Genomic DNA, 19460 nt, shown 5'->3' on the forward strand with positions numbered 1-19460 from the left:
GACCTCACAGCATCCCCCCATCCTCCTTCTCCTTTACTTCACTCAGCAGCACCACACTAAAAGACAAACTATTGGAGTGCTTGGGATGGGAGTGAGTTGGTGGTCAAGTCAGGCGTCATTCCTGGGTAGCCCATGTCCTTTGCTCAGTGGGAGAAATATCACTTAGTATCCCTGAAGTGGTACCTTGGTATTCTCAAAAAGTTCAATTACTTCCCAGGTAATTTCCTGCCAGGCATAGGAGTATCTGGTTCTATTAGAATTGAGGCCCATTGAGAGCATCCTGAAGACTGAATGCTTTGCCAAGAATATGGAGGACTCCTGTCAATCATACTTAGGCAGCATTTTGCTGAATTGAGCAGGGGAGTTGATGAGTAGGGGCAACAGCTTCAGCGCCTACTGTTTTTATTATTTAATCTCTCCTTCCTCTAGACCTTTTTGTAAGATATCATCATAGTCATCTTTTTAAAGCAAAGAGCTCCCTTTATTACCTATTTGCTCCAAATCCCCTGATCCTCTTGTCAGTAGGAGGTCCAAACTCCAAGGCTTATGGATGCCTGCAGGTAATGTAGATGTGAGAAGCTGGCTCCTGTCAGAAGAGACTTTAGAGAATGGTGGAAATAATAGCAAATTGGAGAGCTTGTGGCAATATCTCCCATTCCATATGCTCTCCTTACAACGTGACATTGATATTTCTTCAGTCAGGGGTTGGGGGGTGGGTGGAATCTATGGTTTCTTCCCTTGAATCTGAATGAGACTGTGACTACAGCAGCAGTCCTGCAATTTACTGTCTGAGGTGAGGTTATAAAAGGTAACATGGTGTCAGCCTGGTCCTCTTGGGATGCTCAATCTTGGAACCCACCATGCTGCTAGGAATCTCAGGTGAGTATTCTGGCTGATCGCTAACAGACAGCATCAATTACATCAGACATGTGAGTGAGAAGACCTTGAAATGACTCCTGCCCCATCCATTGTCTAGTTGCAACTGTGAGAGCCCCCCAAGTAAGAAATGCCCAGCTGAACCTACTCAGTCCCCAGAACTATGAGAGGTAATAATAAATACCTGTTGTTGTTGTTGTTTTAGGTCTCATCCAAGACATGTGGAAGTTCTGGGCCAGGGATTGAACCTGCACCATAGTCTTGACCCAAGCTGCTACAGTGACAGTGCCAAATCCTTAATCCAAATCCTTAATCCACTGCATCACAAGAAAACACCTGATTATTGTTGTCACCAAGCTTGAGTGTGGTATGTGATAAAACAATGGATAACTGGAACAGCCAACTGATCTTACTCATTTCTAAACTTATACTTTTGCTTAAGTCATTTTGCACCTTCAAACCTACCTACTATTCAAGGACCAGCTCAATACCTTTCTTCTCCCCACACCTTTTTAAGTTTTATTGAAGTATAGTTAATTTACAAGGTTGTGACAATCTCTGCTATACAACAAAGCAACCCAGTCACACATATATATATGGTATATATATACTCTCTCAGATGTTTTACCACATAGATATCACAGAATACTGGGTAGAGTTCTCTGTGCTGTATAACAGGTCCCTGTTGGCCAATTGTTCCATATACCTCAGTGTGTATATGCCAAGCCCAAACCCCTAGTCCATCCTTTTCACTATGCTCCCACACACCTGTCTCCTTTGGTAGCTGTAAGTTTTTCAAAGTCTGTGAGTCTGTGTCTGTTCTTCAAAAAAAGTTCATTTGTGTCCTTTTTTTGGGGATTCCACTTATAGGTAGTATCATGTGATGTTTGTCTTTCACTGTCTAACTTCACTTAGTATGATAGTTTCTAGGTCCAACCATGTTGCTGCAAATGGCATTATTGCATTATTTTTCATGGCCGAGTAATATTCAATTGTATATATGTACCATATCTTCTTTACCCACTTCTTTGTTGATGGACAATTTGTTTCTATGTCTTGGCTATTGTAAACAGTGCTGCAATGAACATTGGGGTGTATGTATCTTTTCAAATCATGGTTTTCTCTGGATAGATGTCCAAGAGTGGGATTGCTGGATCATACGGTCAATATTTTTCAAATATTCTTTGATAGACATCTGTTCATTCTCCATGATTAATATGTCATTTGGGAGAACCCCATCCACCTGCAGTTACATTTTAATATGGTTTAAAAAATATGTCTACTTTTGTCAAAAGTACAAATAAAACCGAAGTCAATAATTCAGAAAGTGTCTCCCTTCTGTCTTGCTCTATCTCACTCCAGTTTAAACCCATCCTCTTGCCAAAAGAAACTGCTTTAACAGAATGGTATATATTTCTTACAACCTCTTCTATAAACACACACACACTATTCACACAAACAGGATTCTATCACAGTACTGTTTTATAAGCTGCTTTTTCAGTTAATGGTATATTTCAGTTATCTTTCAGTAAATAGCAATCTATCTCATACTTTTTAATAGTTACATAGTATTTTTAAATTATTTAACCAATATTTTTCTTTATAGAAATTTAGGTTTTCTGCAATTTTTCCTTATTGAAAACAAGACCAAAATTCCCTTTCACACAGCAGATTAAGGACCTGGCATTGTCACTGCAGTGGCGTGGGTTTGATTCCTGGCCCAGGAACTTCGGCATCCAGCAGGTGCAGCCAAAAAAAAAAAAATTAATTAAAAACAAGACTGTATTGTTGTTGCAAACATTCCTGGGAGAATTATTGAGGTAAAAAAGAACTTCACCTTTCAAGCTTTGGTATAAATTCTTTCTTTCTTTTCTTTTTTTTTTTTTTTTTTTTGTCTTGTCTTTTTAGGGATGTACTCAGGGCATATGGAAGTTCCCAGGCTGCAGGTCAAATCAGAGCTGTAGCTGCTGGCCTATACCACAGCCACAGCAACGCCAGATCCAAGCCGCTTCTGTGACCTACACCGCAGCTCATGGCAATGCCGGATCGTTAACCCACTGAGCGAGGCCAGGGATAGAACTTCCATCCTCATGGATGCTAGTCAGATTCATTTCTACTGAGCCACAACTAGGAACTCCCTATCAAGCTTTTCAATCTTTGCCATTTTTTTTAGCTAAGGAATGATAACGGCTAGTTTTTAATTTGCAGTTTTAATATTAGTGAAGCTGAGTAGCATTTCTTTTTTTTTTTTTTTTTTTGGTCTTTTTGCCATTTCTTGGGCCGCTCCTGCGGCATATGGAGGGTCCCAGGTTAGGGGTCTAATAGGAGCTGTAGCTACCAGCCTACGCCAGAGCCACAGCAACGCGGGATCCGATCTGAGTCTGTGACCTACACCACAGCTCATGGCAACACCGGATCGTTAACCCACTGAGCAAGGGCAGGGATTAACCGACAACCTCATGGTTCTTAGTCGGATTCGTTAACCACTGCGCCACGACGGGAACTCCTGCATTTCACATTTTATTTATCTTTGTATATCTTTCACTGTGGATTTTGTCTGCTATTCCCTTTGCCCATTTTTCTACAGTTTTTAAAATTTTACTGGGTTTGTTTTTTTGTTTTTGTTTTTAAGTAGGAGTTTTTTGAATATTATGAATAATAAATGCCTTAGTCCATTCACGCTGCTGTAACAAAATAACCATAGACTGGGTGGCTTATAAACAACAGAAATTTGTTTCTCACAGTTTTGGAGTCTGCCAATACAAAATCAGGGTGACAGCATAGTCAGGTTTTGGTGAAGGCTCTCTTCTGTGTTTCAGACCAGAACTTCTTGCTGTGTCTTCACATGGAGGAAAAGCTAGGGACTTTTGTGGAACCTCTTTTATAAGGCACTAATCCTGTTCTTGAGGGCTTCATCCTCAAGGCCCAAGCATATCCCAAAGGCCTACTTCCTAAAACTATCATCTTTGGGATTAGGATTTCAGCACATGAATTTTGAGAGACACATTCAGACCATGGCAGTAAAATTTTTATGTATTGCTTTATAAGTATTAACATATCTGTTTGTTGGTTATATTTATTTATGAAAATTTTTGCATCTAGGAGTTTTAAAAGGTTTATATAGTTAATCCTATCTGTCTTTTACTAAGGTAGTATCTTCCAAAGAAAAACCTTGCATACTTCCAGTTTTATATAAGTAAATATATTTTATTCCAGTTTTACAGAAAAAAAGCCAAAAAAATTTTTTAAAGTGATCATTGACTATTTCAGGTAACTTTTCCTTTGAGATATTCTAGGCATTTGATTTACAAATCCAAATTTCTAGGAGCTCAAGAACATTCATTCATTCATTGAAGAAATATTTATGACACATTGCTGAGTACCACGCTCTTTTCTAGGCTTTGTTATACAGTGGGAACTTGCCTACTAGAAGTAAGAACATAAGGGTGAACAGGGGAAAAAACAGAATGTAACATTTTTTACAAACAAAATAAATCAATCTCTGTGGCCTCTAAGTTTATATAGCATGTGGACTCATTCTCCTCATTATATTGAAATATACTCTAATCTTGGTTTAAATGCCTTTCCACTTCACTAAAATGTAAAGGATTTAAGGGCAAGGAATGTCCTTCATTCATCTTTGAATCCAAGTCATCTAGCTACTATCTGGCTCATTAAAATGACTCAAAAACTATATTATTAAATAAGTGGATTTCTCTATTTTACAAATTGCCTCTTTCTCTCTCAAATGAATATTCATAATCCTGTCTTCCTTCCCCTTCTTTCTCATCCACCACCCTAAAATGAAAACCAGGACTAGTTTTATGTTAGAAACAGGTCAAACCCTTGGAACTCATGTTTGCATACAAGATACTTAATCAAACATGCTTGGCTCATAGGAGGGACTCAATTTAAAAAATTGAATAAATGAATACAGATTTTAAAAGGTTGCTTTCAGAAAAGCAATAAGGAAGTGCCACACCCCTCTGAACACGGGGGTTCACCGCAAGCATTTTTAGAGAACTTTATGCATTGTCTGAACTTGCAATGGAAATCTAAGTGAAACTATAAATAAAAGTCAGAGTTATTAATTAACACTAGAGAAACATCAACTAACTCACAACTGTGGACAGGAGCAAAGTTGCAAAGATAAAGGATTATGATTCTCACCAGACTCTTGCTGGGAACAATGTCTTTTTCTGTCGCAGGTATAAGTTCAAGGGAAGCTCTTTTCAGGGGTTTCTAGCTTCAGAGTTTAGGGTGGGATACATTTCTGCCTTCTCAAATAGAGACCTGCTCCTGCTGCTCTGGTAATGAATGAACAGTTACAGCCCTTGGTTACAATTAGTTTTCACTTTTGGAGCATTTCCCAGGGGTGATATGTGGAATGCTTCGAGGAGGATCTGGAAGCTCAGGCTCTGTTGAGGCAAATGTGCTCACGTGGGATGCGGCTCTGAACCCAGTATGTGCTAAAATGTAAATAACACAACCAAAGAATCAAATACCCAGCTTAAAAGAAAGAAATTAAGAGGAATCTTCTCAGTAGTTATAGACATATACACATATATATGTATTTATATTTCTGTTATCCCAAACCTGAAATCATGTGAACACTGAGTCTGGCTTCATTAAAATCTTGGAAAGACCCTTAGTTCAATGTTTTCCCTCCATGAGTGACCAGCACCAAGCCCTCCATTTGAAGTTGGAAACCCTGGAATTCACATGGCCAATTATACAATACTGGACCACTGGGAAGCATTTCTGGCTGGCTCAGCTGGTGATCTGATTTTACCCTGCAGAACCAAGGTTGATAGACCTTATAATTTTATCCTGGTTAGTGCAGAAGCTGTTCTCATATAAGTTTTTTTTTTTTTTTTTAAACAGTTTTTCTCAAAAGAAAGACAGAAACTAACCTAAGCCCTTCCCAAGTGGCTTTGCCTTGATGACACCTCATGGTGGTAAGATCAGTACCCTGATCACTAGCTAAAGAAAAAAAAATCCCTTTCGTCATTTCTGAATTTGCTGTAGTTTAATTTCATTGAATGCTGTGTGTGCTTGTTTATGAGAAAAAGTGAAAAGGAACAGCTTTTTTGCCCCCTCTAAATCATTCCTTTTATGAGGCTTCTTTGGGTATGAGAAGGATGGGAAAGAGACTCATTCTTAGAAGGTACAGAATATCAATTCAGGTACAGAATATCAATTCAGGAGCTGTTAGTTTCTCTCATGCTAAAGACTTAGGTATAACTTAAAAACATCACATTCATATGCAGACATGGTGCATACATACATAATTAGTATATTTACAAAGCGCCTAGCAGAACCTTAGAACTCTTAGTTCCTTTAACCCTTAAAGAGAAAATGAGTTCAGATCAGTCAAGTGCAACAGAATGTGTGCCCTTTCAGTTACATTCATTCAGCATCCACGTCTAGGAAAGAGACCTCCAAAAAAATGAAATGCTTTTTTTTTTCCCCTGAAGCACCGCCACAGTCTGTTATCTGCTTCTGCAGTTCTAATTACAAAATAAGTACTAGCTACTACATAGAATAACTACACTAGCCAAGAAGATTTTTATAATCTGAGAGAAATGCTCCCATATTGACTCTGCTAAGAGAAACAACTCCCCTTTCCTTGATTATAAAGAGGGAAGACAGATGGCTTCTTGTTTAAGACTGTAATTTTACTTTCAGCCTCCTCCCTCAGTTAAAAACAAGATGTACTTTGAGGCTTTGAGGGAAAAATCTCAAGGGAAGGTTTTTTTATTTCTGGTGTATTGAATAATTCAACAAACATTTGAAAGAGCTGAGACAGATACAAAGGAGAAAATGCTTTTCCTTGTTCTCAGGGAGTTTACAATCTAATGGTGGAGTTTACAATCAGAATTGGGACCAGAGCCATTAATGGCCTAATGGTTATTGGTAACATACTTAGGATTCACCAGCCCAGTGGTATGGTGAACCCTCTGATCAAATTGTAAAGGAACACAGGGAGAATACAGGGGAAGAATTAATGATCTCAAGCAGTACTTAATGAATCCTTACTATTCTACTAGTTACTTTCATTTATTATTTAATCTTTATTTTATTTTATTTATTTATTTTTTGGCTGTGCCCTCCATGTGCAGAAGTTCTTGGGCCAGGCATCCAACCAACGCCACAGCAGTGACCCAAGTCATAGCAGTGACAATGTGGGTTCCTTAACCCACTAAGCCACCAGAGAACTTCATATATTGTTTAATCTTGACACCCACTCTTCCTGGTTAACCTTATTATCTGTTTTTCACAGAAGCGGAGAAAGAGGCTAAGAGAAGTGACATATTCTGGTCACAGACCCAAGAAATTGAAACACACAACTGGAAATTCTTTGGCTTTTTCTTTGGCTGTCCCCAGGTTCCCATTGTGACTTTGCTTTCCCTTTCAAGGCACATAAAGTCAATTTACTTCTGTGCTATTTCCCCCCACCCCAGACTTTGAGTAGTCTTTTTTGTTCTTTTCTTCTTTTTTTTAGGGCAGCTGGAGAGGCATATGGAAGTTCCCAGGCTAGACTGTGAATAGGAGTTTTAGCTGCCAGTCTATTTCAGAGCCACAGCAAGTAGGATCCGAGCACAGCGACGCTCCTTAACCCGCTGATTGAGGCCAGGCATCGAACTTGCAACCTCATTGATACTAGTCGTATTTGTTTCTGCTATGCCACAAAGGGAACTCCCTGAGTAGTCTTTAAAACTTCATGCCTTTCATTTGCAAACTTTTTTTTTTTCTTTTCTGATTGTCTTTAAGGAAACATGTAAAGGACTTGTAATAGTGCCTTGTAAGTGGTTCTCTTAATATTAAGCATGATTTTTGGTTTTATTCCTGCTACATTTTAGCTGTTTTCATCTCATACCATTTCTCAGCGACTTAGGGCTGTAAATTTCTTGAAGGTGGTGACCACGCCTACTCTGTCGATAATGCATTGCGTATATATGTAGCAATGGGGACAGCAGAAGCGTTGGCTCTTTTGTTCACCTTTTTATTCTTAGTGCCTATAAACTACTGTAATTTAGTATACCCTCAGCATATATATGTCTTAATACAATGAATTAATACTCGTTTATTGTATTTGTGGTCTATTCTGCACAAAAAGTATCTATCCTTCAGATCCGGTATGTCTCTGAATTGAAAGACCTGGAGAACTTTCTGCCCTTTCCCTATTTTCAGCTGTTTATAAGAAGTTCGACCTTGAGTGAGTTCCCTTAGGCTCTCGGTGCCCTTCAAGGCTCAGTTTCCACATCAGCAAAATGGGGCGAGTAGCAACAGATGATCCTCGTCTTCTATCATCTACTCCTTCTCCAGGGATTTATCGTGTACCTTTTCCTCTGGATTAACATCAGCCACCCCTCGGGTTGCGCGCCTCGCCCATGCCTCCGGAAGCAACCCGGCCCCATTTCAGCAGCGAGCCTGCTCAACTCTCGGGCGCCCCAGCCTCAGGCGCCCTCTTGCCCTGAGGTAGCGCTCTGCCTCGGTGCCACAGTTAAATGGGCTCGGCACCGCGCAGGCTCCGACGCGCGCTGAAGGGCCCGGCCTCGTTTTGGCCGCAGCCGCCCGGCCGCCCGCGCGGCGCTGCACTGGGGGCGGGGAGTCTGATGGGAGACGCGAGCGGCGCTGAGGAGGCGGCTGCCCGGGAGAGGGAGCGGGAGAGGGACTGGGCGCGGGAGGCGGGAGGCGGGGGACAGGGGGAGGCGCCGTCGCCGCCGCCGCCCGCCCCTTTCCGCTGGGGAGCAGCTGCAGCAGCAGGAGCGGAGCAGGAGCCACGCAGCCACCACCGCCGCCGCCGGGGGATGTGGCCGGCGCCTGCCCCGAGTCGCGCCGCCTCCTGAGTACCTGCCGCCGCCCGAGCAGCCGCCGCCACCGCCGAGCAGTGCGGGGCCAGGCCGCGCCCTCCCCGGGCGCCCGCCGGCTCGCATGCCGAGGGGCTCCGGGGCGTAGCTGCGCGCCCGGCGCCGCCTCCGGGCTCCTCCGGCCCCGCCATGGGCTGCTGCAGCTCCGCCTCCTCAGCCGCGCAGGTGAGGGGCTCCCGCCTCCCGGCCGCCCGCCCGGATGCCTCTCCCGCACCGCGTTGCGCCGCGGGCGCCCGCTGCCTCCCACTACCCGCAAGCCTCCCTTCGGCCCACGGTGCACTCCAGAGACCCCCACCTCCGCCTCCCTCTCCTGCCTCCCTCTGTCCCGCAGATGCCCCCGCGCTGGCTCCCGAGGCTGCTGACTCGCAGGCGCCTCTGCGCGGCCCCCAGGGCGCCTCTAGCTCTGCCCGGCCCCTTTCCGACTTGGCAGCCTCCTCCCAGTCACACCTGAGCGGCCCCGTCCCGCCAGCCTGCAGGTACTGGCAACAAGGGCGCCTGCTCTCTGCCCCAGGTGGCACCCCTTCCTTCGTCTTGTGGGCCTGGCTCCTCTCTTCCCACCTCCTTGGAGACTTCCCTCGCCCCATCCACTGACTATTTTCTGTGCTTCCTGGAGGAGTACCCCCAGTATGGGCTGTTTACCCCTTTCCCACCTTATTACAGTTTCTGCTCTATTCGATATTGTGTCCCCTTTCTCTTGCCAGCGCCCCCCGTCCGGGTTCAAGTGTTTAAGCGAGTCCCGGAGCCCTTCTTCGATCCGCTTCCCCAATTCTAGTCGCTTGCCTCCTACCCCATCCCCCCTTTGTGCCTTGACCCCGGGCACCGCGGCCTCTTCGTAAACCGAGGCCCCTGCGGGAGCGCTGGGACTGGGTAGGGAAGGAGATTGGGCACCTGGTGGGTGACGGGAGCGTTACGGAAACTCCCTCTTTGTTGCCAGTGTAACAGGAGAAAGAGGTGCCGAATTTAGTTTTTCTGTGGGCACTGGCTGAATGTTGTCGCTGAGGGCTGAGATGCAGAGATTTCTCCCAGCTTCCACCCTGCCCCCATCCAAATTTCGCTAACCTCCCTCTCGCCAATCCGAGCCCTTAACCTGGACAGAAATGTTTAGACAACTGTATAAGGATCAAATGTAATAGGACTTGACTGATGGCCACTAATAACTGAGAGGACCTGTTTGTAAATTACCTAATTTAGTGGATTAGTGAGTGTATTTACAAATACGATAAAAAGCAATCAGGAATACTGCATCAAACTGTCTGGTGGTGGTGTATGAAAAATAGGCTCTGACAACGCCTGGGATGTAATCTCACAGTTTCATTAGCGTAGAATTTAACTGTGGTCTTTGATTTGTTTGTTTTGGGGGGAGACAAGGGCTCTTGTTTTTAGAAATAAAGGAGGGTCGGTTCTTGGTGAAGAAAAATGCTAGTTTGGAAAAATAATTCCTTCAGAGATCTGGCATCTGTGATAATGCCAGAAGTGTTTTGCTGCTGCTAAATGACTATATATAACTCAGTTTTAAATAACCTGCATACTTGTTTCGAAAATCTGAGATCTGTTAGAGAGAGAATGACTAGAATTGCAGAGGACATTTATGCTTTATTAAGTATCCATCCTATTTGTCCATTTCTTTTTTGGGTGTTTGCTTACTCGTGTGCTTTTTTTTTTTCTTTCCCTACTAGGATCACAGTCAGACGGATTGCTTTAGTTAAACCTTCCTGTTCAGTTAGAATAACAAAGAAAAACTGTATATACTAGTGTTACCAAGGGTCGATAGACCACGGTTTTCATGTTAACAGATAAAGGTGTGAAATCACACAATACCTTTCAATTGGTTAGGCGTTTGGGGGAAGTAGGAGGAATCACGTTAAGTGTATTTTCTTAAATATTATTTTCAACAAAAAGGTGGCTTTCCTGTTGCCTTTCTTTTAAGAACTGGGTTACTTTGCATCCTTTTTTGGTGGTGAAATGTTTTAAGACAGGAAAATATTGGATAGTTTATGGATGGCTTGTTCCCTCTTGGAACAATTAAATTTGAGAGGGGTGGATGTTGGACCTGTTAAAACTCTGCTTTAATAACATGTCTTGCATTTGAGTAGCTCCATGTCTTACTTTTCAGAATGCTGTCACACATATTTTCCTTGCTTTTTCTTCCTGTTGCAGCAACTGTTTCCTTCATGCCATGTTCTTCCGACGAGATGCATGTCATGCACCCCCAGGGGTGCATTTTTTTTTTTTTTCCCTGTGAATTCCTATAACCAATCAACAGCTGTCACATGCCTTTAAGTTCAGCTTTAGGGACTTGTAGTGTTCAATGGAGCATTGAGGAGCAGGTTTTGTGCCAAAGAGCTGGTCATCATTTTTTTCTTTTTCTTATTTAAAATTTTGGCATCATTTTTCGTTTGTGAGATGTTACCAATCTGCTGCATTTTAATGTTCCTTTCAGGAGCATTACCAGTTAGGATAATATAGTATCTGTATGTGTTGTGTTGAAACAAAATAAGGATGCAGCTGCACATCTTCTCTATTTGCGAACCTCCACATCACTTAGAACTTCTCTTAGAGGCCTCTATTGTATTTTTAACCTGAATGTTTCTTTCATCCCTTCTCTTGGATTGTAAGCTTTTTGAATATGGGAACTGTTTTGGTTTTCTACATCTTTGTATCCATTGCAGTGCCTCACTATACCTTGTACATAATAGTTGCTCAGTAGTCACAGAGTATATAGATAACACAGATTCCAACATCTAGTTGGCAAGTACCATTGACTGTGAATCCAGCCCTGAACCATGTGCTGTTTCTCTTCCAAGAGCTGGTTGACTAACTCCACCAAGCCCATCCTCTTCTAAGAACTGTTTAGTTTAAAAATTTGAACTGTTTAATTTAAAAATCATCTGCCTTTCCCACATTGCTTCTAATTCTGTCAGGGGTACCATCAGTTTGCAAAATTGAGCAGGTTTTTTCTTCTGGTGCTCTGCTCAGTGCTTATATTTTAGTTGGAGCAGTGGCTATAACATCTTAAAAGAGCTTTTCTACAAACTGTAATGATAACCTGCACAGCACATCAAAACAATGTGCTTTGAGGTAATCTGCAGTTTAGCTTAGCCTTTCTCAGTGGTATCGTCAGCAACTTTAAAGCCCTGGTATGTTTTATCAATGTAAATATAGTGTGTTTCCTTTTTGTAGTAGGGATTCACTTTTGAAATACAATTTATTTTCCCTCATAGTCTCTTGCTATATTGTAGACTCTCATAAAAGAGTTTATTGTCTTCCAAACTGTTTCATCTCTTATAGTCCTGGTATTATTTTCACTTTCTTGGCAGTGTCTGGATATCATAATTTGCCATCAAAATAATTATCCTGTTTTTGGATTTAGATAAAAGAACAGTGTCACATTCTATACTAGTATTTCATTGTTGAAGGAGGAAATTATTGGGGAAATTATTTTTACTGTATCAGATATGTGTATCTGAGAATCTTAAGAACTCTTAGATATATTAATAGGATGCTTATAGAATTCTTAATTATGTTTTTTTTTTATTAGTGACCACTACAAGTTACTTGCTACTATTAGTGATTGCTCAAAACAAGCCAGTACATGGTAGCCTTTGCCTAAAAATCTCTTTGAAGGGAACATAAAAGTGAGATAGTCTTGAGTTTCTTTTTACAGCACTAATCCTCCCTAAGACTCTTAAAATTTATTCCCAACTCTCCATAATTCGTTTGTTCTGTTATAACCTGACATAATTTCTATTTTTATAATGTTAAACTTCAAAGTTCACTTGTAAATCTTCAGATTTATGAAATGTTCTTTGCCATTGACAAACCAGTTTGAATGAAGGAGGCTTTTGAAAGATTACTTAGCAAATTGCCTAAAGTCTTTGTCGTTAATGGCTAGATCATTATTTCTCACAGCAGTGCTTTGGAGATTTCGCAAGTGTTCTGTAGTTCTGTGTCCTTTGGTTCTAACCTTAGAAATTGTGAGAGGGAAGGAGGAGAATCTTTATGGTTGAACAAACCCCTCATCTCTCTGACATTAGGAGAGATTGTTCTTGTCTGTGTTCTTGTCCATGTCTTCAAATTGAGAGCTATATATTTAACTGTATTTTTCTAGCTCTTATATCTTGTCTTGGGAGTAGTGAAAAACAATCAATTGGTTCACAAATACTGGTTAACTTTTGAGTATGTTAACTCTTCTGTAACAAAATTTTAATAGTACTGTAGTCTCCTGGTTTGTGGAATTTGAAGTCAGAGGGTAAAAATGAAATTTGAAGAGTGTAATGGGAATAACCAACAGAGACTTAGTTGTTCTATTAAAATATGTCCAGTAAAGTACACCTGCTTTAACTAGAACAGAAAAGTCAAAGCCTGAAGACAATTTAGTTTCTTCTTCTTCTGAATACTGCGCTGTTAGCATAGAAGATCTGTTCCTCCAAAAATGTAAATCAAAGTTAATATTTAAAATTGGCTGGAAAGTAATGTAAAAATGGTGATACCTTTTGTGTAGTTATTTTTCTTTATTCTTTTTTCCTCTTTTTTTGGCTGCACCTGTGGCATATCCCTGGAAGTTCCCAGGTCAGGGATCGAACACTAGCCACAGCAGCCACTTGAGTGGAAGCAGTCGAAATGATGGATCCTTAACCCACAGAGCTGCAGAGGAACTCCATGTATAGCTCTTTTTCACAGCCATTTTATGTTTTAATTTCTCCGATAATTCTGAAGTTGACTTGACTTCCATTTTGTAGCTGAGGAAGTTGAGACTTGGACATTCACAAAATTGGCTGAAATCTCAGAGCTATACTACTAATCCAAATTTTACTCCAGGTTTTTTGACTGCTTTACTTTCTGTGTTCACATACATGCTCCCCAAACCTTAAACTGCAGCTCATTTTATCTTTAGAAAAAGTCCACTTAATAACATTTTGAATTAAGGAGTGTCCAAGTTAAATTCATGTTGTTTTGAACTTGCTGCAGTTACTAGCTGTAGAACAACATAATTCAGCAAAACTAGTCCAATTAGAATGTTCCCAGGTTTAACAGATACTTCCAAATAGTATTTGCTGTGTTAATCCTGTCATTAGAAATGTTACCAGCTTGGAGGATATTTATTTATAGCAATATATTCTGTATTATACTACTGATAATTGGCTAATAGCTATTTTTCTATCTCCTTCCCCCCAAACCATCCAAGAAGAAAGAAATATTTCAATTTTGTAACTTTGGCTCTGATTTTGGGGACTCTAGGGGATATTAGAGATAAACTAAGCCTACGATCTCACTTTTCTATTGAGCTAAACTAGAATTTAGAGATATGAAGTAGTCTGAGGTCAGAGAAATACATTATGAGGTAACTAGGACTAGAAACCTACTTAGTCTCAATCTCTTGATCTTTCTATAGTTACTGCTAATTCTTAATGTCCTAAATCTTCTTATCTTTGCAACCTTGGCTCCACATTGGAAACACTTAGAGAGCTTTAAAGACACTGATGTCTGGGTTCTCCTCCCAAAGACTGTGATTTCATTGGTTTAGGGGTACTGCCTGGGTATCAGTGTTTTTTAGTTTTCATGTTCGGCCAAGGATGAAAACCACTGTTACATACCCTTTCTTTAGTTAATTCCATCTCCTATGGTTTCAGTAACTATCCATATGCTGATAATTCCAAACTGAATTACTGAACTGAAACCAATTTTGTCCTGGTTTCTGAGCCTTATATCCACTGATTACTTAGCACTTCCACTAGAATATCTTGCAGGCAACTCAAACTCAGCATGTCAAAAATTAAACTCAAAATTTGTGTACACATACACACACGTCTTTTTCAGCATCTTTGGTTCACTGAATGATAGTGATATTTTCCCCGGGAAAGTGGAAACCTGAGGTGTGCAGGAAACCTGTCTTTCATTCTCAGTTACCTAGTCACCAGATCCTGCCTCTTTTGCTTTGTACACTCCACTCCCAGCCCCTAGTCTAAGCTTCTATCATGTCCAGCCAAAACTGTGCTTCCAGATCTCCCCTTATTCATTCATGCTTCCTTTCAATTTTTCTCCATATTGCAGTCTTAGTGGTCTCTAAAAAATCCAAAGCTAATTTTGTTCCTGCTTCCTTGAAACCCTTTAATGGTTTCTCTTTGCTCTTAGGACAAAGAGGAGAAGAACACTGTGTGGGTGTAGTCCCCTTCTGTTTCCCCAGCCTTTGCCCACTCATACCTTACTTCTCCTTATTCTTTGTGTTTCAGGCTCACAGATTCTTCAGGAGACTGTATTCCTCTTTCTTTTCGAGCTTTTGCACATGCTTTTAACTTGTCTGGAATGTTCTTTGCTTTTCTCCCTGGGCTGGCTCTTCCTTTAAGTTTCAGCCTCCAAATCACTTGTTTGGAAAAGGCTTCCTTAATTCTTCAACCCAAGCCATGTGTCCTCATTAAATTCTCATTCACCCTTTGAACATTTAAAGCAGTAAACAAATAATTATACCCCTGGACCAGGGGTTGGCAAAACTACAGCCCATGGGCCAAATCTGGCTGTACCTGTTTTTGTATGACTTTGCGAGCTAAGAATGCCAAAGATGGTATTTATATATTTAAATGGTTGAACAAATTAGAAGAACATTTTTGCATGAGAAATGTATTTCATAAAAATTATATAAATTTGAATTCTTTGCCTGAAAATAAAGTTTTCTGGATACATGCACTCTCATTTGTTTTCACATCGTCTGTAGCTGCTCTTAATGCTACAATGGCAGAGTTGAGTAGTTAGTTGTGACAGACTTTATGGTCTACAAGTGTAAATGTTTATTCTGTGGCTCTTTAGGGAAAATGTTTGCTGACCCCTGGTCTAGATTGAGTTGCTGAGGAGAGGGACCACATCTGCTTTGTTCATTGCTTTTACTCTCTGTGCTTAGCTGGTACCTGATACATGGTAGGTGTTCATGAAATTTTCGAATTAATAAGATGTTCTTTTTCCTTTAATGGATGGATGTGGATGAACTCTTACCTTAGTGACTCGGATGTTTTAAAATTCAGTGTAAAATCTTTTTAAAGGGACAAATAATTTTGAGGAAGATTCTCAGCTGAATTTTTAGCAGCATCTTAAGCAGCTTCTCTGTGGCACGTATACATCTCACATATGAAGCAAGTGTACTTGTAGAGGTGTACGTTTGGGCGTATTTTTTCCCCCTTGGTGGACTCCTTTCTGATTTCATATCAGCTGTATAATAGGATTTATTTAAGAAACATTTTGTTGATAAAATGCTGGAATTTATTTTTTTGTGAAAATAATATTATTACTGTTTTTAGCTGCTCACTACAATATCCCACAACTATTTAGACATCTCTTTAGTAAGGAAAGTATTAAGAGCTATTTTTATCCTAATATTTATTTATTTATTTATTACTTTGTAGGGCTGCACCTGTGGCATATGGAAGTTCCCAGGCTAGGTGTTGAATCAGAGCTACAGCTGCCAGCCTACACCACAGCCACAGCTATACAGGATCTGAGCCATGTCTGCGACCTACATTGCAGCTCGCTGCAACTCTGGATGCTTTAACCCACTGAGTGAGGCCAGGGAATCGAACCCACATCTTCATGGATACTAGTCAGGTTCCTTACCACTGAGGCACGATGGGAACTCCCTATCCTAATTTTTAAGGTTGCTAGATATGCTGAAAACTTGAACAGAAGTGTTTAATTTCTGGATACATTTGTATAATGTAAAATGAGAACAGCAAAAAGGTGGAAAAATTGAAATATATGGTTACTTTAAGATGTTTAAGTAGCAGGGAAAGTATTAAAGTTTGCTCTTTTTTTTTTTTTTTTTCTTTTAAGTAGCATTGTGATAATGGTAATGATGATAATAAGGATCTTGTAAGATTTTTCATTAGGAACCACTTAAAGATGATTCTGCTTTAAGAAATGAAAAACCTTAAATCTAAATAGTTAAAGCATTAAGGAAAACTTTTATATAAGTTGAGAGGTAGGGTGGCTTCCAGCCTGGTTAGTTCAGTAGCTTGGTATTGTCAATAAGGACCTGAGTTGTCTCTTTTTGTTATTTAAGGAAGGTAGCTTTTCCTCACGTAGGTCGCCTCCTGATCTGAAGATGGATGTGACTCTCTCAAAGACTCTTGTTATGCTGAGCTGACTGCCTCCATCCAGTGGTTTTTCTTTAATGGGAGTTAGGGAGGGCTGCCTACTCATCCCTAAACAATGTCAAGCGAGGGGGAGGCTAGGGCACTGTAATTGGCTTGACTAACTAGGATTTCCCTCTGAGTCAAGTGGAGGGTGGAGCCACACCAGGACAAACTTAGGACTTTGCTGGCAAGGCTTGAGGCGGAGGAGGGTTGGGGAGCACTGGGACTAGGTAGGCAGCTGGTAGTACCTACTACCTAGTTTTGCTATTTTCTCTGCCTATGAAATCACACTTTTATAAAGTTTCCTAATGTTTTACTTATAGCTCCATTATAAAACTTTTCACAGTTCATAGTTGAAAGTCACACAGTTATCTTCCTGTTTTCCCAGTGACAGATACTGCTCTCGTCACTGCCCAAGTGCTATTTTTCTCTTTTCTCCACCCCCACTGCCTCTTTCCCATTCTGAGGTGAGGATAGCTTCTGGATAAAGAAGAACGTTTAAGGTTGGGATGATGGTTAAGTAGCTAATCAGTATTCCCACAACCCTTGGGCCCTGAGAGAACCTTGGGGTCTAGCATGACTTGTTCAAGCTCTCAATTTCCTTTGCTACCTCTTCTTGCTTCTTTGTGTGTTTATCTCTGTAGGACTGGTATTCATGTTTTCTTTTTTGGTCCCTCCCCCTAAAATTTTCTTTTTCCTTCCTTTTCTTTCTACCCCTACCTGATGCACTTAAGGAATCATAGTAGTGAATATTCTAGAACAGAAAAGTAGAAAGAGAGTGTCTTTGGTTTCCCTTCTATTTAATTTTGGGGTTTTTATGTTTGTTTTTTGGTATAACAATAATAAAACCAAAGATCCACGTCATTATTTAGAATATCTATGATATAAAGAGCTCTCACAGTATAAATAAAGAGTTCTCACAGTACAAATAAAAACTGCATCTTTGCCAGAAATATCTAATTTACAGAAGGAGAAGTAATGAACTAAAATGTAAATATGTTCAATTTTGCTGATCAAATTAAGGGCACATAGACACCCTTTTTGTCTGTAACTTTAGTAAAAGTTAATAGAATAATATTAATTACTCTTGTGATTTTGTCTCAAGTATTCTTTATTGATTTGCTGAATAAATTGGAATGACCCTCCTGGGACAGTGTTGATGACATACATTGAAAGCCATAAAAAAAGTTGACACCCTTTATTTAGTAATCCAAAAGTATAATAATGCATCACAATAATGGCATTATTTGTAATAAAAAGTTTAAATTTTTTTTTTTTTTTTTTTTTTTTTTTTGTCTTTTTGTCTTTTTGCCATTTCTTGGGCTGCTCCCGTGGCATATGGAGGTTCCCAGGCTAGGGGTCCAATTGGAGCTGTAGCTGCCGGCCTACGCCAGAGCCACAGTGACGCGGGATCCGAGCCGCGTCTGCAACCTACACCACAGCTCACAGCAACACCGGATCCCCAACCCACTGAGCAAGGGCAGGGACGGAACCCGCAACCTCATGGTTCCTGGTCAGATTTGTCAACCACTGAGCCACGACGGGAACTCCTAAAAAGTTTAATTTTAAACATATTTCTGGTGTAAAATTTTCTTAAAGTTCAGTTGAATTGAGTTAATTATATGTTTCTCACTTTACCAACCCCAACTAAATGATTCTTCCTTAATGGATAAGTAGCTTTCTGCCATCCTTTCCCTACTGCTGCTGGGAAGGGCTACTGGAATCTGAGTACTGATATACATCTTATACTGGCAGGAGTATGGGCTTGTAGAGCTAGACTGTATGGGTTTAAAGTCATCAGCTGGGTTATTTGGGCCAAATTCTTTAATGTTTGGTGCCTCAGTTTATTGCTATAAAACGGCAATAATAACAAAACCTGTCTCGCAGGCTTGTAGCAAACCCATGCACAACCTATGAAAATATCTCAGACATTATTAATATAAATTAATTCTCTCAGGTCTTCTACCCATTATTACTCCCCTAAAAAATTCTGCTTTTGGGTTCTGGAAAAGGGACCCTGACTTCAAAAAATTTTAAATTGTGTCTGAAAGATGAGTGTTAAGGGTAAAATGAATAACAGTAATAATGAGATGCTGAATTGGAGCGTTAGGAGTTTAGGAGATGAAGAAGTCAAGAAAGGATGGGCTAGTTAGTGGGCTTCCGGAAAATCACTCTTAATTTGGCTTTGAAGGATGGGTTTAGCAAGTGGGAGGATAGACAGATTTTTGTAGAAAGCAGGGACAAAAGAGGACATTGTAGTTAAAGGAGCAGCTTGAACAAAGGCAAGGCAGCCTTTAACTTAGCTGCGTGTCTGTTTGGAAAGGCGACCTGGCTAGAAGTGTTACCTGTAGGGAAGACTTGACTATTTAAGGGGCAGCCATGAAGGGTTTTTCAGTCTTTCTGTGCTTCAAGTGGGAGAAAGGGAAAGAGGCCACCCTGGAAGCCATGTGGTAACTCAGACCAACAGAGTAAATGAGAAATAGAAGGGACATTATGAAATTGAAATAGGACAGATTTTCCTGACTTAATCTGGATATGTGGGATGAAGCAGAGGGATAAAACTGGTTCAGGATGCTATATAATGGGAAAAGGG

At 40.7% G+C, this 19460-nt stretch overlaps 2 protein-coding genes and 1 long non-coding RNA gene across 5 annotated transcripts in view; 2 read left to right on the top strand and 1 right to left on the bottom strand.

Annotated features, from left to right (window-relative positions):
- Positions 1-19460, top strand: part of TMEM38B (transmembrane protein 38B) — a 774558-nt gene that overhangs the window by 287467 nt on the left and 467631 nt on the right. The window lies entirely within an intron of this gene.
- SLC44A1 (solute carrier family 44 member 1) overlaps positions 8633-19460 on the top strand; it is a 211701-nt gene continuing 200873 nt past the window's right edge. For all 3 annotated transcript variants that reach the window (XM_021067056.2, XM_003480567.4, XM_005660312.4), the window contains exon 1: positions 8633-8915. In XM_021067056.2, the coding sequence (XP_020922715.1) occupies positions 8880-8915 (36 nt within the window). In that variant the 5' untranslated portion in view covers positions 8633-8879. The remainder of the gene's footprint in view (positions 8916-19460) is intronic.
- LOC146407124 (uncharacterized) lies at positions 14809-16466 on the bottom strand. Its single transcript, XR_014825716.1, has 2 exons — positions 15569-16466; positions 14809-15217 (listed from the first exon to the last, which is right to left on the bottom strand). It is a non-coding gene; the product is annotated as an uncharacterized LOC146407124 (long non-coding RNA).

The sequence above is a fragment of the Sus scrofa genome, chromosome 1 (genome assembly GCF_054392235.1).
Source record: "Sus scrofa isolate SSC_HxYL_T2T_F1_AM1 chromosome 1, Sscrofa_HxYL_maternal_Yorkshire_Landrace_v2.0, whole genome shotgun sequence".
In the NCBI taxonomy this organism is placed as follows: domain Eukaryota; kingdom Metazoa; phylum Chordata; class Mammalia; order Artiodactyla; family Suidae; genus Sus; species Sus scrofa.